This window comes from Oncorhynchus mykiss, chromosome 14, assembly GCF_013265735.2.
Source record: "Oncorhynchus mykiss isolate Arlee chromosome 14, USDA_OmykA_1.1, whole genome shotgun sequence".
Taxonomy (NCBI): domain Eukaryota; kingdom Metazoa; phylum Chordata; class Actinopteri; order Salmoniformes; family Salmonidae; genus Oncorhynchus; species Oncorhynchus mykiss.
The window spans coordinates 14,158,614-14,185,942 of NC_048578.1; the positions used below are offsets into that span (position 1 = coordinate 14,158,614).

The 27,329-nt window shown below is 43.0% G+C and overlaps 1 protein-coding gene across 2 annotated transcripts in view; it reads right to left on the reverse strand.

Moving 5' to 3' along the window:
- The window catches only part of LOC110488874 (polycomb group RING finger protein 3), a 43,633-nt gene that overhangs the window by 8,957 nt on the left and 7,347 nt on the right, over positions 1 to 27,329 (reverse strand). Inside the window, exons 2-9 of one of the 2 annotated variants that reach the window (XM_021561311.2) lie at positions 24,625 to 24,797; positions 19,775 to 19,878; positions 17,857 to 17,974; positions 17,255 to 17,351; positions 11,693 to 11,748; positions 11,230 to 11,337; positions 6,000 to 6,088; positions 1,448 to 1,585 (exon numbers count right to left, since the gene is read on the reverse strand). In XM_021561311.2, the coding sequence (XP_021416986.1) occupies positions 1,448 to 1,585; positions 6,000 to 6,088; positions 11,230 to 11,337; positions 11,693 to 11,748; positions 17,255 to 17,351; positions 17,857 to 17,974; positions 19,775 to 19,789 (621 nt within the window). In that variant the 5' untranslated portion in view covers positions 19,790 to 19,878; positions 24,625 to 24,797. The remainder of the gene's footprint in view (positions 1 to 1,447; positions 1,586 to 5,999; positions 6,089 to 11,229; positions 11,338 to 11,692; positions 11,749 to 17,254; positions 17,352 to 17,856; positions 17,975 to 19,774; positions 19,879 to 24,624; positions 24,798 to 27,329) is intronic. The other variant, XM_021561310.2, reaches the window with a different exon arrangement.

The following is a 27,329-nucleotide window of genomic DNA, read 5'->3' on the forward strand; positions in this document are numbered from 1 at the left end:
AGCAGCACTGCCATAGCAGCACCTACTGGTAGCTGGCTGTTTCTTCTTTTTATGTTTTTTTTCTCCTTTTTGTCCCCAATTCCAAGGTATCCAATTGGTAGTTACAGTCTTGTCTCATCGCTGCAACTCCCATACGGACTCGGGAGAGACAAAGTTCGAGAGCCGTGCGTCCTCCGAAACACAACCCAACCAAGCCGCACTGCTTCTTGACACAATTCCCATTTAACCTGGAAGCCAGCCACACCAATGTGTCGGAGGAAACACTGTACACCTGGCAACCATGTCAGCGTGCACTGCGACCGGCCCGCCACAGGAGTCGCTGGTGCGCGATGGGACAAGGACATCCCTGCCGGCCAAACCCTCCCTAACCCGGATGACGCTGGGCCAATTGTGCACCGCCTCGTGGGTCTCCCGGTCCCAGCCGGCTGCGATAGAGCCTGGGCGGCTGGATGTTCCTTCTAACAGAGAAACAATGTTTCTTCCTTGCTGTTTTTGCCTTGGTGCCAGTTTAAAACCAACTTGCCACATCAAGACATACAGAAATAATAGACAGCGTGTATTCGAGTAGTGATTCAATTATTGATATTATCATAATATGAAAGAATGGACACAATATCCAAAGATGTGTTTGGGGGCTGGGAGACATGACAACAAGTTCGAAAACTTATAAGAAAAAATAAATGAATTATAAGACACATGGTGTGAATGACGCAACGCATTCAGCTCATGTGGGCTGCTGAAATATCAAGATGGATGCCACAATTATCTTACAGCTATACCAATATAACCCATGGGAAAGTGATGCGCTGTGCTTTGACACAGCGGGGGCTGTTGACGCACACTTCCGCTGTGTGTTTGCCGTTGAAAATAGATTGTGTTGGAACAATGACTCTTAATATTCAATAGACAACAATAGAGCAGCCGACAGCTGTATTGCGCTACGGACGCTGGTGATGGAAGCATATGCGGTGAAGACCACCCACACACACTCACACACATCTTCATAACAGACAGATACCAAAGAGAAAAGGCTAATTGAACACCCAGGATCTCCCCCATACAGTTATGACAGGCAACTCACAACGACATGACAGAAAGCAAATTATATTACAAGAGCTTATTTCCCCCAGAACATATGGTGGATGGTAAACGCTTTGTGAAAAATAATGACAGCAGAGAGGCTTTGATAGTGTTTGTGATGGTGCATACAGATTCACTGCCTTCAGAAGAACAAGAATGCCTTGTTAAAAGTGATCACCTTTCAGTTTAAAGTGCATGGGAAGGGCTTAAAGAGACAGCTAGTCAAAACCACATCTTGGGGCCTCCTTAAAAATAGGTCCTTTATCACTGAACAAATGTTACAGAGTCCAGGTCAGTATCAGCAGGTAAACCAGGAAAAATGCCCCCCCCCCCCCCCCCCCCTTGCCATAAAGTGTGTTTGACGTACCTCATTAAACGATGTCAGGTTAAGCTTTTTGGCGATGAATTTCTTGAGGTGAAGGACCGTGGCTTGAGCCGAGCAGCGGATCCACTTGCGCTTCAGGTCGCGGAGCTTGCTGCTGTTGCACTCCAAACAGATGCTGACCTGCAGGAGGGAAGACATACTACAAAATGACTGAGGTGGAACTTGAATTTTCCTTTCAGGCGTCTCAGTACAGTCATGAAGGCAGACCAGATGACTTATCTTAACTCTCCGGTGCTGAAAATACAGTGCATCAACCCCTTTCCGTCCTACGTTTAAAATACCATTCCACATGAGACTTGCCATCCAAATGGAATAGGTATCGTTCGTGGTGACTCTGTGCCATGTCATTGTCTCAGTACGCCAGGAGATGGAGAGTGGCACACTTTTGGAGCATGGCAAAACGAAGATGGAGCCGCAGGTGGCTTGGCAAGGCTGTGCCTGAAAGAGTCATGTTGCATTACCAGCAACAGGCCTCTTCCTCAGATTGCCATACAGGCACAGGCAAAGTGCCCTGGTAAAGTGGCATTCTCGTGCCATTTTCAGGTGATTTCTTGGGATCCGGGGATGGAGTAATAGAAACAGGGTATTAACGCCACCATCTTTCTCCCTCAAACATCAAGAGATCCAGAAACAAATAAGGCTCTCCAGAGTTATGCTTTAACATGAAAATCATCTCAACTTGTAAATAAATACTCAGCAGCCATGTAACGTATCGAAAGCAAAGACTGTTGTAAAGTGTAAAGACTGTTGTAAAGTGTAAAGACTGCTGTAAAGTGTAAAGACTGCTGTAAAGTGTAAAGATCGCTGTAAAGTGTAAATGGCTGGTTTTCAATGGAACAAGCAATGATGGAAACGTTATGATGCAAATGAAGGCTTCGCATTGAGAGAGTGGGAGACAGAGTTAATGGTAGTTCAGCAGCAGTCTTCGGGGCCATTACATTAGTGGAATCATTAGGGAACTGCCAAGCTGGTATGACTCGCAGCAAATTCACAGATATGACTGATGCAATAGCCCAGCATATTGAGTAAAGGAAGGTCTTTGGAGCAGCAGAGCACACCTTTTCTCTCTTCTTTTGAGCTGTGTAATGAACAGCAGACGACATCAAACGTTTAAGGAGAAAACGTGAAATGACTTTATAGATTCAATGACTAGAGATTTAAATATTTTACATTTCAGTCAATAGTTATGTCCATATTCAGCAGCCCAAAATCACCATCTTGGAGTTAGATAGCATGGTGTCAGTCATTATAGTTTTTCTAAAAAAATATTTTTTGATCACATAACAGATCAGAGTCCTTGTATCTTTTTTTATCGGGAGCTCATTTCCCTTGAAAAGAACTGACACCAAATACACTCTCCATTGTCTGGAAATCCTGGATGTGCAAATTAAATTGTTTGTGCCTCGGCCAGATGTGAGCAGACATGGCTCTGATTAATTTTTCTTTCGTGGTTCTTCTTCCTTTCAGTTTCAGTATTGTGCTGCTCTCATTAGCCTGCCTTGGCTTCCCTTCACACCCCAAGGTCAACCTTTAAGAAGGTCAGCCAGCAGACATGGCGGGAGAAGTCCAAACCCAGCCATGCATGGCCCTCTCCTGCTGTTATTACTACTACCAACTAGGGTTGAGCTGCTGTTGTAAAACCTCACTTAAAAGAAAAGGTAGTTATCGTCCTCTCTGTCCTCTTTCCTTCTGTTCTCTTTTCTGTTATCAACCCTTTCTGTACGACCTCTCTCCTCTCTGTCCTCTTTCCTTCTCTTTTCTGTTATCAACCCTTTCTGTACGACCTCTCTCCTCTCTGTCCTCTTTCCTTCTCTTTTCTGTTATCAACCCTTTCTGTACGACCTCTCTCCTCTCTGTCCTCTTTCCTTCTCTTTTCTGTTATCAACCCTTTCTGTACGACCTCTCTCCTCTCTGTCCTCTTTCCTTCTCTTTTCTGTTATCAACCCTTTCTGTACGACCTCTCTCCTCTCTGTCCTCTTTCCTTCTCTTTTCTGTTATCAACCCTTTCTGTACGACCTCTCTCCTCTCTGTCCTCTTTCCTTCTCTTTTCTGTTATCAACCCTTTCTGTATGACCTCTCTCCTCTCTGTCCTCTTTCCTTCTGTTCTCTTTTCTGTTATCAACCCTTTCTGTACGACCTCTCTCCTCTCTGTCCTCTTTCCTTCTGTTCTCTTTTCTGTTATCAACCCTTTCTGTACGACCTCTCTCCTCTCTGTCCTCTTTCCTTCTCTTTTCTGTTATCAACCCTTTCTGTACGACCTCTCTCCTCTCTGTCCTCTTTCCTTCTCTTTTCTGTTATCAACCCTTTCTGTACGACCTCTCTCCTCTCTGTCCTCTTTCCTTCTCTTTTCTGTTATCAACCCTTTCTGTACGACCTCCCTCCTCTCTGTCCTCTTTCCTTCTCTTTTCTGTTATCAACCCTTTCTGTACGACCTCTCTCCTCTCTGTCCTCTTTCCTTCTCTTTTCTGTTATCAACCCTTTCTGTACGACCTCTCTCCTCTCTGTCCTCTTTCCTTCTCTTTTCTGTTATCAACCCTTTCTGTACGACCTCTCTCCTCTCTGTCCTCTTTCCTTCTGTTCTCTTTTCTGTTATCAACCCTTTCTGTACGACCTCTCTCCTCTCTGTCCTCTTTCCTTCTCTTTTCTGTTATCAACCCTTTCTGTACGACCTCTCTCCTCTCTGTCCTCTTTCCTTCTCTTTTCTGTTATCAACCCTTTCTGTACGACCTCTCTCCTCTCTGTCCTCTTTCCTTCTGTTCTCTTTTCTGTTATCAACCCTTTCTGTACGACCTCTCTCCTCTCTGTCCTCTTTCCTTCTGTTCTCTTTTCTGTTATCAACCCTTTCTGTACGACCTCTCTCCTCTCTGTCCTCTTTCCTTCTCTTTTCTGTTATCAACCCTTTCTGTACGACCTCCCTCCTCTCTGTCCTCTTTCCTTCTGTTCTCTTTTCTGTTATCAACCCTTTCTGTACGACCTCTCTCCTCTCTGTCCTCTTTCCTTCTCTTTTCTGTTATCAACCCTTTCTGTACGACCTCTCTCCTCTCTGTCCTCTTTCCTTCTCTTTTCTGTTATCAACCCTTTCTGTACGACCTCTCTCCTCTCTGTCCTCTTTCCTTCTCTTTTCTGTTATCAACCCTTTCTGTACGACCTCCCTCCTCTCTGTCCTCTTTCCTTCTGTTCTCTTTTCTGTTATCAACCCTTTCTGTACGACCTCTCTCCTCTCTGTCCTCTTTCCTTCTCTTTTCTGTTATCAACCCTTTCTATACGACCTCTCCTCTCTGTCCTCTTTCCTTCTCTTTTCTGTTATCAACCCTTTCTGTACGACCTCTCTCCTCTCTGTCCTCTTTCCTTCTCTTTTCTGTTATCAACCCTTTCTGTACGACCTCTCTCCTCTCTGTCCTCTTTCCTTCTGTTCTCTTTTCTGTTATCAACCCTTTCTATACGACCTCTCCTCTCTGTCCTCTTTCCTTCTCTTTTCTGTTATCAACCCTTTCTGTACGACCTCTCTCCTCTCTGTCCTCTTTCCTTCTCTTTTCTGTTATCAACCCTTTCTGTACGACCTCCCTCCTCTGTGTCCTCTCTTTCACTCTCCATTAACCTAATCTCCTGTCTCTCATTCCTCTCTTCACCTCCTTCCTTCCATCCTCTCTTTTTCACTCACGCCGTCTTTTCCCTCTCCTCCACAATTTCATAGCAGACTCTCTCATCCACCGTGACTTATAGACCTTCTATCTACCCTCCAAATATTTGTTTTATTTTATCTCTTTTTCACATCCTCCCCTCAACTGTCTCCATTTCACCCTCTCCATCTCTCCTGTGTCTCACCTGACACTTGACAGCAGTTCACCCCTCCCTGTATTCTATCTACAGAGCCTAGCTACAGCTGCCCTATTAGCTATTCTTTCCACACTCCATTCCTCTGCTGAATACCAAAAGAGCGGGACCTTGGACCCCTGGTTCAATCTCCCAGCCAAGCGTAGACGACGTGCCGCTTGGCTGGGTGTGGACGGGCATATTTTCAAAAACTGACATGTTGCTCATTGCTCTGTAGGGACAATGGCTAAATGGTAAACAGCCAAATCTCCTAAAGCTATACAGTCGTGACGAGTGTGCGACGGCTCCTTTATTGAAATGACTGTTTGTGGATACGACGGCAACATGCAGCTACAATAAAAGCCCTCTATGCATTATTGATATCATGCACAGGGCTGAGAAGTTACCTGAATACAAATTACATCAAGATGGAATTCATGTAAAACCGTCGCCCATTTTGAATGGGTTATCTGTATGTGTGTCATGCTGGGTTGTCTACTTGTAAATTTACGACTCAAAACAACCATAGGCCTAGCATGTTGTGAACTGATAATTACAAAAGATTACCTATTACCCAGGGGAATGTTGATTAGATTACACTTTGCATTACGAGGCTCGTAATTTCATGCCATCCAGACATAGGAAATGAAAGATGAGCTTGGAGATGACTCCTTCCTGTCCTGCAGGAAATGAAGGGGGCATGTGGTGGAAGGGCACCTACCTGCTCGTCGCTGCGGTGATAATCGTTATCCTCCTCCGGTTTCTCCTCCGCCGTTTCCTTTTTGTCTGTGTTCTCTGTTTTCACCTCGCCTGTTGTCAACCAATGAGGGAAGTAACAGTTAGTGGTAATAGAGACTATTAAGCCAAAGTTATTTCGTTTCTATTAAATTCATCATTTGGATGTTTCAACAAATTAACAAATGTAACTTCATCAAGCCATTGCTTTCTACAAAATGACCACAGACAGTTACGAGTGACCGACACTCAGAATCTGTGTTACCTTTAATCTTGTGGACAAGACATAATTGACTTTCATGCCTGCTCTCTTTGTTGGCTAAACACAAGCAATGCTCATTTGATGCCAGAAAACAGGGCATGCTTCTTTCTAATTAACTAAATGGCCTGTATTCAACTGTAGTCTCCATTCATGCAGAAGCACATTTATTAGACAATTACGTGGCCCAAAGTGTCAAGCAGTTTACTTGACTTATCCACCGTCGAAGCATATCCCTCCATTACAGGACACCTATTAATCAAGGCAAACCGATTCATTCATTCACTAATTTGCCATTGTGCCAGGGGAGGGGATCTAACATCAGACCTTTCTTTGGTTTAAATCGGCTTCAGGGAACCATTTGACCCTCTCCTCAAAAAGATGGAAGGAGATGGAGAGTTGGAGCTGGAGAAAGGTTATTAGGGAGTAAGGGCTGATGGTCACTGGCAAGAGAAGGAGAGAAAAGAGTCTTCTCCACACACCGGGGTAGACATGGTCCCTACTATGAGACACACACACACACTCACACACACACACACACCGGGGTAGCTAAACTGGGGAACATAGTCTTAGAGCGGTGAGGCCAGCTCTTGTTCAACAAAACATACTATTGTTGGCTCCAGCGATTTGGGTCACTGTGATGGGAAACACCTTGGTAGAAAGGGCCATGACAATCTCCCAATCGGGGTCAATTGAGTCAGTTCCGTGACGGCAAAACGAGGGACGTTATCTGAGCTCAGTTGATTAGGTAGCCCCTTGTTTGTGGACAGCCATTTTCTCCCTCTCTCTGATTGGCAATGGAACTGGGGCCCATCTTCTATTGTTCTCCCTTTGCTCTTCACAGCCCATCCCAAAGGGGATTGGCGGTAAGGCTTGAGATAATCTCAAGTGTAAACAGAGTGATTGCCGTTCAAGTGAGGGAAAATTGGATACGATTCACCTTCAGCCAATCTGAAAATAACTCAATGACACTAAGTATAAGGTGGACATTGTTTCCTTTTTGGGAATAATTCTAGGAATAAGGCGATTGGACAGTGCTCTGATTGTAAACACTGATATTATTGAGTATTAAAGACAAGAAACTGGTGGGTTATATGAATCCTACATGTGACAGAGAAACTGGTGGGCTAATCCGAGTACTACATGTCACAGAGAAACTGGTGGGCTAATCTGAGTACTACATGTCACAGAGAAACTGGTGGGCTAATCTGAGTACTACATATCACAGAGAAACTAGTGTGCTAATCTGAGTACGACATGTCACAGAGAAACTGGTGGGCTAATCTGAGTACTACATGTCACAGAGAAACTGGTGGGCTAATCTGAGTACAACATGTCACAGAGAAACTGGTGGGCTAATCTGAGTACTACATGTCCCAGAGAAACTGGTGGGCTAATCTGAGTACTACATGTCACAGAGAAACTGGTGGGCTAATCTAAGTACTATGTGTCACAGAGAAACTGGTGGGCTAATCTGAGTACTACATGTCACAGAGAAACTAGTGGGCTAATCTGAGTACGACATGTCACAGAGAAACTGGTGGGCTAATCTGAGTACTACATGTCCCAGAGAAACTGGTGGGCTAATCTGAGTACTAAATATCACAGAGAAACTGGTGGGCTAATCTGAGTACAACATGTCACAGATAAACTGTTGGGCTAATCTGAGTACTACATGTCCCAGAGAAACTGGTGGGCTAATCTGAGTACTACATGTCACAGAGAAACTGGTGGGCTAATCTGAGTACTACATGTCACAGAGAAACTGGTGGGCTAATCTGAGTACTACATGTCACAGAGAAACTAGTGGGCTAATCTGAGTACGACATGTCACAGAGAATGTATTTTTCTCAGTGAATTAGCTTTTATATAACTTGTTGACCATCTAAAAAACATACAGTGCCTTGCGAAAGTATTCGGCCCCCTTGAACTTTGTGACCTTTTGCCACATTTCAGGCTTCAAACATAAAGATATAAAACTGTATTTTTTTGTCAGAAATCAACAACAAGTGGGACACAATCATGAAGTGGAACGACATTTATTGGATATTTCAAAAAATTTTAACAAATCAAAAACTGAAAAATTGGGCGTGCAAAATTATTCAGCCCCTTTACTCAGTGCAGCAAACTCTCTCCAGAAGTTCAGTGAGGATCTCTGAATGATCCAATGTTGACCTAAATGACTAATGATGATAAATACAATCCACCTGTGTGTAATCAAGTCTCCGTATAAATGCACCTGCACTGTGATAGTCTCAGAGGTCCGTTAAAAGCGCAGAGAGCATCATGAAGAACAAGGAACACACCAGGCAGGTCCGAGATAATGTTGTGAAAAAGTTTAAAGCCGGATTTGGATACAAAAAGATTTCCCAAGCTTTAAACATCCCAAGGAGCACTGTGCAAGCAATAATATTGAAATGGAAGGAGTATCAGACCACTGCAAATCTACCAAGACCTGGCCGTCCCTCTAAACTTTCAGCTCATACAAGGAGAAGACTGATCAGAGATGCAGCCAAGAGGCCCATGATCACTCTGGATGAACTGCAGAGATCTACAGCTGAGGTGGGAGACTCTGTCCATAGGACAACAATCAGTCGTATATTGCACAAATCTGGCCTTTATGGAAGAGTGGCAAGAAGAAAGCCATTTCTTAAAGATATCCATAAAAAGTGTTGTTTAAAGTTTGCCACAAGCCACCTGAGAGACACACCAAACATGTGGAAGAAGGTGCTCTGGTCAGATGAAACCAAAATTGAACTTTTTGGCAACAATGCAAAACGTTATGTTTGGCGTAAAAGCAACACAGCTCATCACCCTGAACACACCATCCCCACTGTCAAACATGGTGGTGGCAGCATCATGGTTTGGGCCTGCTTTTCTTCAAGAGGGACAGGGAAGATGGTTAAAATTGATGGGAAGATGGATGAAGCCAAATACAGGACCATTCTGGAAGAAAACCTGATGGAGTCTGCAAAAGATCTGAGACTGGGACGGAGATTTGTCTTCCAACAAGACAATGATCCAAAATATAAAGCAAAATCTACAATGGAATGGTTCAAAAATAAACATATCCAGGTGTTAGAATGGCCAAGTCAAAGTCCAGACCTGAATCCAATCGAGAATCTGTGGAAAGAACTGAAAACTGCTGTTCACAAATGCTCTCCATCCAACCTCACTGAGCTCGAGCTGTTTTGCAAGGAGGAATGGGAAAAAAATTCCGTCTCTCGATGTGCAAAACTGATAGAGACATACCCCAAGCCACTTACAGCTGTAATTGCAGCAAAAGGTGGCGCTACAAAGTATAAACTTAAGGGGGCTGAATAATTTTGCACGCCCAATTTTTCAGTTTTTGATTTGTTAAAAAAGTTTGAAATATCCAATAAATGTCGTTCCACTTCATGATTGTGTCCCACTTGTTGTTGATTCTTCACAAAAAAATACAGTTTTATATCTTTATGTTTGAAGCCTGAAATGTGGCAAAAGGTCGCAAAGTTCAAGGGGGCCGAATACTTTCGCAAGGCACTCATCACCCTGAACACACCATCCCCACTGTCAAACATGGTGGTGGCAGCATCATGGTTTGGGCCTGCTTTTCTTCAAGAGGGACAGGGAAGATGGTTAAAATTGATGGGAAGATGGATGAAGCCAAATACAGGACCATTCTGGAAGAAAACCTGATGGAGTCTGCAAAAGATCTGAGACTGGGACGGAGATTTGTCTTCCAACAAGACAATGATCCAAAATATAAAGCAAAATCTACAATGGAATGGTTCAAAAATAAACATATCCAGGTGTTAGAATGGCCAAGTCAAAGTCCAGACCTGAATCCAATCGAGAATCTGTGGAAAGAACTGAAAACTGCTGTTCACAAATGCTCTCCATCCAACCTCACTGAGCTCGAGCTGTTTTGCAAGGAGGAATGGGAAAAAAATTCCGTCTCTCGATGTGCAAAACTGATAGAGACATACCCCAAGCCACTTACAGCTGTAATTGCAGCAAAAGGTGGCGCTACAAAGTATAAACTTAAGGGGGCTGAATAATTTTGCACGCCCAATTTTTCAGTTTTAGATTTGTTAAAAAAGTTTGAAATATCCAATAAATGTCGTTCCACTTCATGATTGTGTCCCACTTGTTGTTGATTCTTCACAAAAAAATACAGTTTTATATCTTTATGTTTGAAGCCTGAAATGTGGCAAAAGGTCGCAAAGTTCAAGGGGGCCGAATACTTTCGCAAGGCACTGTATTTGTCTTCACGGAGGATATTGTCGTAAAGTGTCGGCATGTGAAAGAGAAAGAGCGAGAGAGGAAGAAAGAAAGACGAAACGAGAGATAACAAGTAAGAGAAAGAGAACACAACAGTGAGAGAAATAGACAGAACAAAAATATGACAGTGAAAGCCTTTTTGAGCCCTTGAAGTGAAGGTGCCATTATAGATGCATCCATTAGCACGCTCATGTCATTCCCCGCTTCGGGGATTGGCTCTCAGGAAATCTGGGAGCAGGAGCTGCCGTCTGTCATTAGCCCACGAGCTCCACACTATCTCTGTTTTGCTGGGCAGTGAGTGCAGACAAGGGTTTAATTTCTGCTAGGATTCTGTCAATGTAAGTGTGTTAGCCATGCCTCAGCCCAACCTACAGCGACAGTGGGGGGGGGGGGGGGGGGGGGGTAGCACGAGAGCAGTTCCACTTCCATTTGAGCGTTAATTACAAGAAATCAGAAAGGTTATTAAGCAAGCGATTAGGTCTGCTCTGTGACGACCCTCTGGGCACGCGTTTACAAAAACCCTCAGTGTCGGGCTGGGATGGAGTGCGGCCGTGCATTACAGCCACCGCCACTTTCTCACACTGATTGGGTTGGGCTGAATCAAGAAACAAGGTGATACTAAGTGGAGGAAAATAGAGGCCGGATATGATGAGATGTGTGTGCCTGGGTTGCGGCAGGGTGAGCTGGGCTGTACCATTGCGTTGAGGATCTAGATGTTTCATGCTGCACAGCTCTCCTTTGATGTCCCCGGGCACTTCCATTCCCAGCTTCTGATAGAAGTCTCTTTGTTTTTTTATCTCCGCTGCAGGAGTGGGGAGGAGGGAATGAGAGAGAGAGACACAAGGGAGAATTAAAGGCCTTGCTTTGGCTGAAGGTGCCTGTCACTAGGGATTCTTTAAGTCTGATATGGAGCAGTATTTTTCTCATTACAGTCCCTCAGATACGTCAGTGAATGCACATGTCAAATCCTTGATAGATATTCCAGGGCTATGTGCTTTGGGATGTTAGTTATTCAGTAACTCCGCCTCAATCTCACTTTACAAACAGATTGTAAGGAAACAGGGTTGAGAGATGTGTATGGGCAGAGAATAATAGTGAAAGTTTAATGTTATTGGTGAAGGGACAAGGAAGAAGATAAGCCAATATGAGATAATTACCCTCTTGTAACCCCGGCACCAACTTGTAGACAATGTCTTGCATTGTCCGGTCATGGCTAGAGGAAAAGAGATGAAATCTAGAAATGAGAAATCTAACAATTTATACTGACAGTTTAAGATATGTTATACCCTGCTTACTCGGTCTTGTTCGGAAGCTTTTATTTTACTGTAACTGATGTTGACGAGACAGGTAAGATCATTCGATTTGTAAAAAGATGAAATACATAAATGCTGATCATACACACCTCCTAAATGTCAGCAGCATATGCTTGATGTGTGAACACCATTTACCATTAAACAGCGAGAGTGACAGCTAAACACAGCGCCTCAACCACTGCCCAGCACAGCAGTGACCATACTCTATTTCAACAGCTGAAAAGCATTGTGACTAACAGGACCCAGTGGGGTGTGTTGTGATGGCACGAGGACCCTGGAAATATATGTGGTGTTCCTGCCGTCTGGAGTGAAGGTCATTCCATCTATTTGCTGCTCAGGACCACAATTAGCTGATTCTCTCCCCAAGGCCGGCGAGAGCCGACCCCTTACCACGGCGGTAGCCAAACTTTGACTCGCCTAAACACATCAAGGTGCGACAACTTTTTGACAGAACCCTTGAATGCACAGGGGCGTGGGGGTGGATGGAGCTTCAATTACCTTTCGCTTAAATATGCAATGTGCTCGATGATGACACATACCTTTCATTTTTGGGAGAATATGACGTATCAGGAATGTTATATATATATATATATATATATATATATATATATATATATATACAGTACCAGTCAAAAGTGTGGACACACCAACTCATTCAAGGGTTTTTCCTTGGGTTTCTCCTTATTTGACTACTTTCTACATTGCAGAATAATAGTGAAGACATCTAAACTATGAAATAACACATATGGAATCATGTAGTAACCAAAAAAGTGTTAAAAAAATCTAAATATATTTTATATTTGAGATTCTTCAAAGTAGCCACCCTTCGCCTTGATGACAGCTTTGAACACTCTTGGCATTCTCTCAACCAGCTTCATGAGGTAGTCACCTGGAATGCATTTCAATTAACAGGTGTGCCTTGTTAAAAGTTCATTTGGGGGATTTCTTTCCTTCTTAACTCTTGATACTACCCATCCCGGGTCCGGGTGTGTAATCATCAACTGACACTAATTAGTATAACGCAACAGACATAAATATTACTAGAAAATATTCCTATTCATGAAATCACAAGTGAAATACAGCTTAGCCTTTTGTTAATCACCCTGTCATCTCAGATTTTGAAAATATGCTTTACAGCCAAAGCTGTAAAATCTGTGTAAGTTTATCGATCGCCTAGCATAGCATTATGACTAGCTAGCAGCAGGCAACCTGGTCACGAAAATCATAAAAGCAATCAAATTAAATCGTTTACCTTTGATGAGCTTCGGATGTTTTCACTCACGAGACTACCAGTTAGATAGCAAATGTTCCATTTTTCCCAAAATATTATTTTTGTAGGCGAAATAGCTCCGTTTGTTCTTCACGTTTGGCTGAGAAATCGACAGGAAATTGCAGTCACTACAACGCCGAAAAATATTCCAAATTAGCTCCATAATATCGACAGAAACATGGCAAACGTTGTTTATAATCAATCCTCAAGGTGTTTTTCAAATATCTATTCAATAATAATAATCAAATAAATAATTCAAATAATAATATATCAACCGGGACTGGTGGCTTCTTAGAGAGAGAAACAATGGCCGCATTTGTCCTTTACGCACCAAACACTCTGAGAGACTTCAGCTGACCACTGACGCAATGTTGACGTTTAGGCTCATTTTTCAAAATAAAAGCCTGAAACTATGTATTGTGACACTAGACACATTAGGGAAGCCATAGAATAAGGAATATGGTTGATATCTCATTCACTGCTCAATAGGGACGCATAGGAACGCAGAGCTTTCTAAATAAGAGTCCCTTCCTGATTGGATTTTTCTCAGGCTTTCGTCTGCAATAACAGTTCTGTTATACTCACAGACAATATTTTTACAGTTTTGGAAACTTTAGAGTGTTTTCTATCCTAAGCTGTCAATTATATGCATATTCTAGCATCTTGTCCTGACAAAATAGCCGTTTACTTTGGGGACGTAATTTTTCCAAAAATGAAAATAGTGCCCCCTAGATTCAAGAGGTTAATGCGGTTGAGCACACCAGTTGTGTTGAGACAAGGTAGGGGGAATATACAGAAGATAGCCCTATTTGGTAAAATACGAAGTCCATATTATGGAAAGAACAGCTCAAATATGCAAAGAGAAACAACTGTCAATCATTAATTTAAGACATGAAGGTCAGTGAATGCAGAAAATTTCAAGAACTTTGAAAGTTTCTTCAAGTGCAGTCGCAAAAACCATCAGGTGCTATGACGAAAATGGCTCTCATGAGGACCGCCACAGGAAAGAAAGACCCAGAGTTACCTCTGCTGCAGAAGATAAGTTCATTTGAGTTAACTGCAACTCAGAATGCAGCCCAAATAAATGCTTCACAGAGTTCAAGTAACAGACACATCTCAACATCAACTGTTCAGAGGAGACTTCGTGAATCAGGCCTTCATGGTCGAATTGCTGCAAAGAAACCACTACTAAAGGACACAAATAAGAAGAGACTTACTTGGGCCAAGAAACACGAGCAATGGACATTAGACTGGTGGAAATCTGTCCTTTGGTCTGATGAGTCCAAATTGGAGATTTTTGGTTCCAACCGCCATGTCTTTCTAAGACGCAGAGTAGCTGAACGGATGATCTCCGCATGTGTGGTTCCCACCATGAAGCATGGAAGAGGAGTTGTGATGGTGTGGGGGTGCTTTGCTGGTGACACTGTCAGTGATTTATTTAGAATTGAAGGCACACTTAACCAGCATGGCTACCACAGCATTCTGCAGCGATACACCATCCAATCTGGTTTGCACTTATCATTTGTTTTTCAACAGGACAATAACCCAAAACACACCTCGAGGCTGTGTAAGGGCTATTTGACCAAGGAGAGTGATGGAGTGCTGCATCAGATGACCTGGCCTCCACAATCACCCAACCTCAACCCAATTGAGATGGTTTGGGATGAGTTGGACCGCAGAGTGTAGGAAAAGCAGCCAACAAGTACTCAGCATATGTGGGAACTCCTTCAAGACTGTTGGTAAAGCATTCCTCATGAAGCTGGTGAAGAGCATGCCAAGAGTGTGCAAAGCTGTCACCAAGGCAAAGGGTGGCTACTTTGAAGAATCTCAAATGTAACATATATTTGAATTTGTTTCACACTTTTTTGGTTACTACATGATTCCATATGTGTTATTCCGCAGTTTTGGTGTCTTCACTATTATTCTACAAGGTCCAAACCTTTGACTGGTATTATATATATATATATATATATATATATATATATATATATATATATATATACAGTGCCTTGCGAAAGTATTCGGCCCCCTTGAACTTTGCGACCTTTTGCCACATTTCAGGCTTCAAACATAAAGATATAAAACTGTATTTTTTTGTGAAGAATCAACAACAAGTGGGACACAATCATGAAGTGGAACGACATTTATTGGATATTTCTAACTTTTTTAACAAATCAAAAACTGAAAAATTGGGCGTGCAAAATTATTCAGCCCCTTTACTTTCAGTGCAGCAAACTCTCTCCAGAAGTTCAGTGAGGATCTCTGAATGATCCAATGTTGACCTAAATGACTAATGATGATAAATACAATCCACCTGTGTGTAATCAAGTCTCCGTATAAATGCACCTGCACTGTGATAGTCTCAGAGGTCCGTTAAAAGCGCAGAGAGCATCATGAAGAACAAGGAACACACCAGGCAGGTCCGAGATACTGTTGTGAAGAATTTTAAAGCCGGATTTGGATACAAAAAGATTTCCCAAGCTTTAAACATCCCAAGGAGCACTGTGCAAGCGATTATATTGAAATGGAAGGAGTATCAGACCACTGCAAATCTACCAAGACCTGGCTGTCCCTCTAAACTTTCAGCTCATACAAGGAGAAGACTGATCAGAGATGCAGCCAAGAGGCCCATGATCACTCTGGATGAACTGCAGAGATCTACAGCTGAGGTGGGAGACTCTGTCCATAGGACAACAATCAGTCGTATATTGCACAAATCTGGCCTTTATGGAAGAGTGGCAAGAAGAAAGACATTTCTTAAAGATATCCATAAAAAGTGTCGTTTAAAGTTTGCCACAAGCCACCTGGGAGACACACCAAACATGTGGAAGAAGGTGCTCTGGTCAGATGAAACCAAAATTGAACTTTTTGGCAACAATGCAAAACGTTATGTTTGGCGTAAAAGCAACACAGCTCATCACCCTGAACACACCATCCCCACTGTCAAACATGGTGGTGGCAGCATCATGGTTTGGGCCTGCTTTTCTTCAGCAGGGACAGGGAAGATGGTTAAAATTGATGGGAAGTTGGATGGAGCCAAATACAGGACCATTCTGGAAGAAAACCTGATGGAGTCTGCAAAAGACCTGAGACTGGGACGGAGATTTGTCTTCCAACAAGACAATGATCCAAAACATAAAGCAAAATCTACAATGGAATGGTTCAAAAATAAACATATCCAGGTGTTAGAATGGCCAAGTCAAAGTCCAGACCTGAATCCAATCGAGAATCTGTGGAAAGAACTGAAAACTGCTGTTCACAAATGCTCTCCATCCAACCTCACTGAGCTCGAGCTGTTTTGCAAGGAGGAATGGGAAAAAATGTCAGTCTCTCGATGTGCAAAACTGATAGAGACATACCCCAAGCGACTTACAGCTGTAATCGCAGCAAAAGCTGGCGCTACAAAGTATTAACTTAAGGGGGCTGAATAATTTTGCACGCCCAATTTTTCAGTTTTTGATTTGTTAAAAAAGTTTGAAATATCCAATAAATGTCGTTCCACTTCATGATTGTGTCCCACTTGTTGTTGATTCTTCACAAAAAAATACAGTTTTATATATTTTTATGTTTGAAGCCTGAAATGTGGCAAAAGGTCGCAAAGTTCAAGGGGGCCGAATACTTTCGCAAGGCACTGTATATATATATATATATATATATATATATATATATATATATATATATATATATATACACACACACACACATATACATATATATTAGCGTAGTACAACTGTATCAGTTCATCATAAGCCCAAAAGTATTTGCATGAAATATGGTTGGTTAGATTGCTTGTGTTTTCATCCTCTCAGCACCAGTAGTAGTTGAAGTTGTTTTGATCTCTGCCTCTCTCACCTAGTTTGAACCTGTTCCATGATTTGTGTTTAAAAAAAAGAATGCACTGATGTATCTTTCACCTGTTTAAATGTTTGGCATTCATGAGCTTTTTATTTGAAACAAACAACTACTCCGAGATGGGCCTTTCCATTAAAATAGGGGCATATGCCTAATGACTAAATACATTGTTCATTGGACAGTGCTGCTGCCCCCTAGTGGTGGGTCTCTGTGCCGCACACTGATGAAACCCAACACTGAGCGGGTAAGGGGAAAGTGGTTTAATGTCCAGGCTGCTCACTCACCCGATGTACTGCAGTGGATGGCTCTGGTGAATGACAATCCTGCACGTGGGACAGGTGTTGTTCTCCTCAAGGTACTTCACTAGACAGCTTCTGCAGACTGGAAGACACCCAGAGAGACACGCCCCTTCCATGATCAGCATTATGGATGCCTTGTTCTCCTATCTTTTTAGGTTTTAAAAAAGTGAAGCTTTTTGGAGAGAGAGCTTTTCGGACAATGTGAGTCTCGTTGCTTCATGTCTGAGGGGGGTGTGTGAGAGAAAGTCATTTTCACCAGAGGATTATGATTAAAGCTACCTACTGTACACTCTACATTGACATTTGGTAAATGAAGACTTTCCACGTGTGGTACAATGGCTCCCTCTAGGGCATGACTGACCTACTACATTACTTGAGTTGTCACTGACATTCACGCAAATACATCTCTATCATTACTACAACTACTTTGTGGGGAGGTTTGCTTGATTGTTGTGATAATTACACTTTATTGTGACACCGAAAATGTATATTCTTGTATGAAACCTTATGCATGAAGCCCTCATAAAGATACAAGAGCAGTGTTACTATCTGAAGACTGTGTATGAGTTCCATCGGCAGGTACTCACAAGTGTGTAAGCACTCCGTGACAGTAGTGGCATCTATCAGGTACCCCTCACACAGGCGACAAGTGATGTGGGCGTTGATGTCCCACAACTTGATCTTCCTGGTTAGCGTCTCAGGGTTCTGGGGAGGAGAAGGACAAAAAAACACGCTGAGTCCAAACTCAAGTTGTTCTGTTTTGTTTATTTTGTACATTCTAAGGGTAACCTCCCAATTCAGTTTTGAAAAAATACTAAAAGATAAAGACCTGTCAACTGTCCAACTCATTTGTTTCAAGGTCATGCAGAGTACTGCTTTGTACACAGTGCCTTCAGAAAGTATTCATACCCCTTGACTTAATCCCCATTTTGTGGTGTTACAGACTGAATTGTGTGTTCACACCCATCTACACACAATACCCCATAATGACAAAGTGAAAACATGTTTTTAGAAAGCTTTGCAAATGTATTGAAAACTAAATACAGAAATATCTAATTCACATAAGTATTCACACCCCCGAGTCAATAACATCACCTTTGACAACGATTACAGCTGTGAGTCTTTCTGGGTAAGTCTCTAAGAGCTTTTCACACCAGGATTGTGCAACATTTGCACATTATTATTTTTCCAATTCTTCAAGCTCTGTCAGAATGGTTGTTGATCATTGCCAGACAGGCATTTTCAAGTCTTGCCATAGACTTTCATGACAATTTAAGTCAAAACTGGAACTAGGTCACTCAGGAACATCAATGTAGTATTGGTAAGCAACTCCAGTGTATATTTGGCCTTGAGTTTAAGGTTATTGTCCTGTTGAAAGACTTAACCAGGTTTTCCTCTAGGATTTTGCCTGCTTAGCTCTATTCAGTTTTCGTTTAATACAAAAAAAATACTCCCTAGTCCTTGCCGATGATAAGCAAACCCATAACATGATGCAGCCACCACCATGCTTTTGCACATCTGTCTTATTGCAAACAGGATGCATGTATTGGAATATGTATTGGAATTTCAATTCTATACAGGCTTCCAACTTTTCACTCTGTCATTTAGCTTAGCATTGTGGAGTAACAACTGAGGTTTGATCAACAACATTGTATTCTCCTATCACAGCCATTAAACTCTGTAACTATGTTAAGGTCAACATTGGCTCATGGTGAAATCCCTGAGCGGTTTCCTTCCTCTCCGGCAACTGAGTTAGAAAGTACGGCTGTATCTTTGTTGTAACTGGGTGTATTGATACACCATCCAAAGTGTAATTAATAACTTCACCATGCTCAAAGGGATATTCAATATATGCTTTTTACATTTTTACCCATCTACCAATAGGGGCCCTTCTTTGTGAGACACTGGAAATCCTCCTTGTCCTTTGTGGCTGAATGTGGGTTTGAAATTCAGTGCTCGACTGAGGGACCTTACAGACAATTGTATGGGTGGGGTACAGAGATGAGGTAGTCATTCAAAAATCATGTTAAACACTATTATTGCACACAGAGTGAGTCCATGTAGTATTAAGTGACTTGTTAAGCACATTTTAACTCCTGAACGTATTTAGACTTGCCATAACAAAGGAGTTGAATACTTATTGACTCAAGACATTTCAGCTGTTCATTTATTATTTATTTGTAAAAAATGTCTAAAAACACAATTGTACTTGGATATTATGGGCTATTGTTTGTAGGCCAGCGACAGAAAATCTCAATCTGTTTTAAATTCAGGCTGTAACAACAAAACGTGGAAAAGTCAAGGGGTGTGAACACTTACTCAAGGCACTGTCGAGAGAGAAAAACAGACAGACAGACAGACAGAGATAGGCAGGCAGGCAGGCAGGCAGGGAAACAAGCAGTCAGTCAGACAGACAGACAGACAGACAGACAGACAGACAGACAGAGGTAGAATGAGGCCCGAGACATGAAACTCCATTCATGGAGGGTGATTGTCTTGGCTTACCCCTAATGCCGCCATGTGTTGACTGGGGATAATTTGGCAGCCACGTCTCTTCCTGCAGGCACGAGGTGGTGTTAGCTCCGCATCATGGATGCCCTTTCATGTGGCTAGGAGAGAACGCAGAAAGACAACAACACGGTTAGAATTCTTTGTGTTCTACAGCAGTGGTGGTTCCCCCAAAGTCCCTTGTACCATGGGATAAAACAGTGTTTCTAGCCCAGGGTCCTCCAACTCCTATCCTGGAGAACAGTGTTGGAATACCGATATGTTACCACTGGACGGGAACAAAAGCCTGTACTCACCCAGCAGCTCTCCAGGACAGGAGTTAGAGAGGCTCATTCTAGCCTTATCCCAATCAAGAACTAAACTGAGACCAGACAAATATTGGAGCACAGAATTTATCTGCCTGATATCAGGCTTATCTTGAACTGCAACCACTTAAGAGTTGGCTGTGACCCGCCATCTTTGGGACACTGCTCTACAGACCTGAAATGAACCTGGGAAAGTGCTCAGACTATTGAAACAACATTTACACAATGAGACCGTTGTATGGAGTGGAGACGTCCCTGAATTCATTTAACAAAATAAGAACCATATTTAAAGTAACTTCAGATCCAGTAAAGCCTAAAAATAAACATTGGACCTAATATTTCCAGGAGAAAAAGTGGTGTCCCCACATGACACGAGGACTGACGTATTGCAGTACTTAGTCACTCTATTAGACAGAGGCCTAGAGATTCACTACCCATTCTGAGCCAGAACGCTTTGAGTAGTGAGCTCCAAAAACCTCTTTGACTTGGCATGAGATGGACTCCCACCGCTTTTTCTAGCCTATTGATCTTAAATGTGAATTCTCTTTTACTCGGTCTGGGACAATACAAGTCTGCCTGTGTGCTTTTGTCTGCTCACCAGACCATGGCATTAGTCCACTTACTCCATTGAGGTGAGTGAAGGAAGGCTGCTGAGCATCTATTAGGGGTTCTCTATCACCTGGGCTGCGCACCAAACCATGTAACACAGTTGCTGTAACAGTTGCCAGACTGTCAGGGCTGAACAAGTGCATTCAGTTGCAGAGCACTTGCAAGTGCTTTGACAGGACGTGTTTACCTCTTTCCGTATCAAAATGACCCAGGACGTGTTTACCTCCTGCCGTATCAAAATGACACAGGGAGTGTTTACCTCCTGCCGTATCAAAATGACCCAGGACGTGTTTACCTCCTGCCGTAACAAAATGACCCAGGGCATGTTAACCTCCTGCCGTATCAAAATGACCCAGGGCGTGTTAACCTCCTGCCGTATCAAAATGACCCAGGACATGTTTACCTCCTGCCGTATCAAAATGACCCAGGACGTGTTTACCTCTTTCCGTATCAAAATGACCCAGGACGTGTTTACCTCCTGCCGTATCAAAATGACCCAGGACGTGTTTACCTCCTGCCGTATCAAAATGACCCAGGACGTGTTTACCTCCTGCCGTATCAAAATGACCCAGGACGTGTTTACCTCTTTCCGTATCAAAATGACCCAGGACGTGTTTACCTCCTGCCGTATCAAAATGACCCAGGACGTGTGACCTCCTGCCGTATCAAAATGACCCAGGACGTGTTTACCTCCTGCCGTATCAAAATGACCCAGTGTTGTAACCCTGTGTTTTGTTTACTACTGGGTTGTAATTACTACTTGCTTTCAATGACATTTTTCTCAAGACCTGTTCGACTCCGGACCAAGCCTCTTACAGAGACAACTGAACGAGAGTGCTTCATCAATGAATGTAGGACAATCCCAAGTTGATAAGACGATAAGGGCAATTCCACGGTTCCCGGAATTACGCTTTGACCCAGATTTTTCATTTTAAAATGTACGCCAAACAAAAAACATTGATTTCAAAGTTTAACAAACCATACAATTATATGCACAATGACTTTCACAAAAACACACATTTACTGGAAGAACTGCAAATGCAAAGTTTGGTAACATAATTAGTGTAAAATCTCCCTAAGTGTTTTATGTGACCAAGTTTTCCAGAAACTCTGTTAAATATCTTCTCCCAATTAAGATTCAAAAACATCTGCTGAAAGAAAGACACCTTGAGTTTGCAAAAAAAATATTTTGGTTATTGATCTACAGTAGGTGAAGTGGATTTACACCCGGTAACGGTATTACATCCTGGGTCCCTGATCTTTACTGTACACAAATGCATAATTCTGGATATGAATGTCATTCTCTTCATGGTGATGTATCCCGAATAGGTAAACAAACGTAGTAATATGGAATATCATTATTTAACATATTTAGGTATTATTCTAAACACTGGCATTTATTGTAATGGACTCCGCTCCCAAAAAAGACCACATTTGAAACAATCTGAACCAATCACAGACGTCTATGTTTCACAAGTTTGGACATCAGTGTAGAGCACAGTAAAGCACTGAACAACACAGCACAGTAGAGTTCAGTACATTATACTGTACTCTGCTCTAGTGTGCTCTACTGTACTGAACTATACTGTACAGTACTATAATGTACTCTACTTTCCTTTACTGTACTGTTCTGTACTGTTCTCTATTGTGATCTACTGTAAGTGTAGTGTCCTGTACTCTCCAAACTTGTGAAACATCGACGTCTATGATTGGTTCGGATTTGGTTCGGCCTGGGCAGACTGACCAAATTTCAACCACTTTTCAACATCCACGGATGTCCATTGTCAGTCGGTGCTCAGTGGGTACGGCTGCTGGTTACAGTAAATGGAAAGAGGGTAGGTGGTATGTGTCAGGAAGAGCAGGGAGAGGTGGCATTAACTGGAGAGAGAGAGAGAGAGAGAGAGAGAGAGAAGAAAAGTGAGAGGGAGAAGTTGTCCAGACTCAGACAATTTTAACACTCTTGCTTTGACCACCAGACAACAAAAAGACAAAGAAAACAGTTATGAGCTGAACATAACAGTATGGCAGTGGAAGGGAGGCCAGTAGCAGGTGACCCAACTGTGGTTTGTGACTACAATGATTGTAGCAAATTTCTTTGCAGTAATTCGATTCCAGATTTTTCTGTAATTCACTTAATAATTCATAAACAAACTTGATATCTTTAAAAACACAAACTAATTGGTAGGTCTACCTTTACTTGTAACATAATTACAAGGCAACAATTCTTGAAATTACAGAATGTAAACCATTTCTTTTTCTTGTTGATATTATTTGACATGGGGTCTTTATTGTCTTTTGATGTATTTCTGATACATTTTAAGACTTATTCTGGTCGACGTTTTCTAAGACTCCTTTTCCATCTGTTTGACCAGATAACAAAGCCTTTAAGTACTCATTAAGTACACCAATAAGTACTCATTATATTTTGAATGCTTAGCAGGACAATAAAATTGTCTAATTCACACACTTATCAAAAGAACATCCCTGGTCATCCCTACCGTTTTTAGATAATTGATGTTAAAAGGTTAAAAAAGAATGGATTGTTTTTTATTTTATTTTAAATCCCAGAAATAGTTTACAGCGCTGTTTGTCACCTTTCAAATGATACCAGTCTCAACCGTCTCATATCTCAATCTCTTCCAGTGATGAAGACATGGATGTCTCATGGTAGGGTGGGGTTTGCAAAACTTTGAGCACCTCTATCTCGGGAATGTTTTGTTCTTTCGGGTCCAAAAAGTCACTTTCTGACCACTTCTACAATGGGCAAATATGTATGGAGGTTTTCATTAAAATCAAATGGGGTGCTGTCAAAAAGTTTTTGAATTCTAATGGATTTACCCTAGAGAGAGTTCATTTCAGGGTACAAGAGCTTGAAGAGTTCAATCAAAGTGCCCTGACTTGACCCCGAGGAGAGCCGACAGGGTGGATCATGTGTCATACCTAAGTTAATAGGAACCTCATAAAGCCTTGCCTGGTGCAGACCATGCTCATTCGGAATGACACACACACACACACACACATACAATACTAGAGATGTATTTCTCAGAAATAAATAAAGGCTAAGCCTGTAGGTCTACACAAACACACGCGCACACACATCCAGTCATTGATGGGTTGTGTGTCAATGCTGCTGATGGCATACACACAGAAACAGACACACACACACACTTTGGCATCACAAAGAGCCCGTGTTGGCAGCCTGTGGGCAGTGGAGTGTTTGGGTCCAGTGTAGACTGGGTGCCAGCCTGAGAGTCGGACACTGATGCTTGTTTCAACAGAGAGAGCCAGGATGCATTGGATTCACTTCAAAAACACACACACCACACACGTGCATTCGCGCGCGTACACACACAGACACACACAGACACACACAGACACACACACACACACACACACACACACACACACACACACACACACACACACACACACACACACACTGTTTATTCTACCCTTCTAAATACTCTGAAGGTCTTGACTGACGCGTGAATGAGAGTTGGTGGCAGTAGGGACAGACAGACAATACAAGTGATCAAAAGTGAAGCAAGCTGCACTAACGTGATGGGATGCCAGAAGGCCTTCTTTTATGTAGTACATTTAGGCCCTAGCTGATTCCCTGGTCCGTTTATGTACGGGGTAAGGCAATGGACAGTGATTGCTGTAATTTGACAAAATGGAACCCATCTCGGGTAGCGCATAGAACACAGACATAATCAAGGAGATACACAGATATTATCAAGGAGACGAAACCCTATCATCATCATCATGATGATGGTGCCGACAGAGATGGTCGCCTCACTTCGCGTTCTTAGGAAACTATGCAGTATTTTGTATTTTTATTTAATATTTCTTACACTGTTACCCCAGGAAATCTTAAGGCTTATTACATACAGCTGGGAGGAACTATTGGATATAAGAGCAACGTCAACTTACCAACATTACGACCCGGAATACGAATTTCCCGAAGCGGATCCTCTGTTTGGACCACCAACCAGGACAATGGATCGGATCCCAGTAGGCAACCCAAAACAACGGCGCCGCAGAAGGGGCAGATGGAGCGGTCTTCTGGTCAGGCTCCGTAGACGGGCACACCGCCCACGAGTATACTAGGTAGACAAAATTCGAGCAAGGGTTGCCTTCCAGAGAGACATCAGAGAATGTAATATTCTGTGTTTCACAGAAACATGGCTCACTCTGGATACATTATCAGAGTCGGTACAACCACCCGGTTTCTTCACGCATCGCGCCGACAGAAACAAACATCTCTCTGGTAAGAAGTGCGTGGGTGTATTGTATGCCTTATGATTAACGAGTCGTGGTCTGATCATAACAACATACAGGAACTAAAGTCCTTTTGTTCACCTGACCTAGAATTCCTTACAATCAAACACCGACCGCATTATCCACCAAGAGAATTCTCTTCGATTATAATCACAGCCGTGTATATCCCCCCCCAAGCAGACACCTCGACGGCCCTAAAATAACTTAATTGGACTCTATGTAAACTGGATACCACATATCCTGAGGCTGCATTTTTTGTAGCTGGGAATTTTAACAAGGCTAATCTGAAAACAAGGCTCCCTAAATTTTATCAGCATATCGAATGCTCGACCCGGGCTGTCAAAATTCTGGATCATTGCTACTCTAACTTCAGTGGCACATACAAAGCCCCCCCTCGCCCTCCTTTCGGCAAATCTGACCACGACTCCATTTTGTTGCTCCCAGCCTATAGACAGAAACTAAAACAGGAAACGCCCATGCTCAGGTCTTTTCAACGCTGGTCCGACCAATCTGATTCCACGCTTCAAGATTGAAGCAATCACGTGGAATGGGATATGTTCCAGATAGCCACAGACAACAAAATTGATGTATACGCTGATTCGGTGAGCGAGTTTATGAGCAAGTGCATCGGTGATGTTGTACCCACAGTGACTATTAAAACCTTCCACACCCAGAAACCGTAAATTGATGGGAGCATTCGTGCAAAACTGAAAGCACAAACCACTGATTTTAATCATGGCAAGGATACCGGAAACATGACCGAATAAAAAAAGAGTAGCTATTTCCTCAGCAAGGCAATCAAACAAGCTAAGCATCAGTATGGAGACAAAGTACAGTTGCATTTCAACGACTCAGACACGAGGCGTATGTGGCTGGGTCTACTGTCAATCACGGATTACAAAAAGAAAACCAGCCCCGTCGCGGACACAGATGTCTTGCTCCCAGACAAACTAAACAACTTCATAGCTCACTTTGAGGAAAATACAGTGCCATTGACGCGGCCCGCTACCAAAACATGTGCTCTCCTTCACCGCAGCTAACGTGTTAACCCTTGCAAGGCTGCAGGCCCAGGCGGCATCCCTAGCCGCGTCCTCAGAGCATGCGCAGACCAGCTGGCTGGTGTGTTTACGGACATATTCAATCAATCCCTATCCCAGTCTGCTATTCCCACATGCTTCAAGAGGGACACCATTGTTCCTGTTCCCAAGAAAGCTAAGGTAACTGAGCTAAACGACTATCGCCCCGTAGCACTCACTTCCGTCATCATGAAGTGCTTTGAGAGACTAGTCAAGGATCATATCTACCTGACACCCTAGAACCACTCCAATTTGCTTACCGCCCCAATAGGTACACAGACGACGCAATCGCAATCACACTGCACACTGCCCTAACCCATCTAGATAAAAGGAATAACTATGTAAGAATACTGTTCATCGATTACAGCTCAGTATTCAACACCATAGTACCCTCCAAACTTGTCATTAAGCTCAAGTCCCTGGGTCTCGACCCCGCCCTGTGCAAACTGGGTCCTGGACTTTCTGACGGGCCGCCCCCAGGTGGTGAGGGTAGGAAACAACATCTCCACCCCGATGATCCTCAACAATGGGGCCCACAAGGGTGCGTTCTCAGCCCTCTCCTGTACTCCCTGTTCACCCATGACTGCGTGGCCATGCACGCCTCCAACTCAATCATCAAGTTTGCAGACGACACTACAGTGGTAGGCTTGATTACCAACAACGGCGACGAGACGTCCTACAAGGGAGGAGGTGAGGGCCCTCGGAGTGTGGTGTCAGGAAAATAACCTCACACTCAACATCAACAAAACAAAGGAGATGATCGTGGACTTCAGGAAATAGCAGAGGGAGCACCCCCCTATCCACATCAACGGGACAGTAGTGGAGAAGATGTAAAGTTCCTCGACATATCACGGACAAACTGAAATGGTCCCCCCACACAGACAGCGTGGTGAAGAGCGCCTCTGCAACACCGCCTCTTCAACCTCAGGAGGCTGAAGAAATTCGGATTGTCACCAAAAACACTCACAAACTTTTACAGATGCACAATCGAGAGCATCCAGTTGGGCTGTATCATCGCCTGGTATGGAAACTGCACCGCCCACAACCATAAGGCTCTCCAGAGGGAAGTGAGGTCGGCACAACGCATCACCGGGGGCAAACTACCTGCCCTCCAGGACACCTACACCACCAATGTCACAGGAAGGCTAAAGAGATCATCAAGGACAACAACCACCCGAGCCACTGCCTGTTCACCCCACTATTATCCAGAGGGCGAGGTCAGTACAGGTGCATCAAAGCTCAGACCGAGAGACTGAAAAACAGCTTCTATTTCAAGGCCAT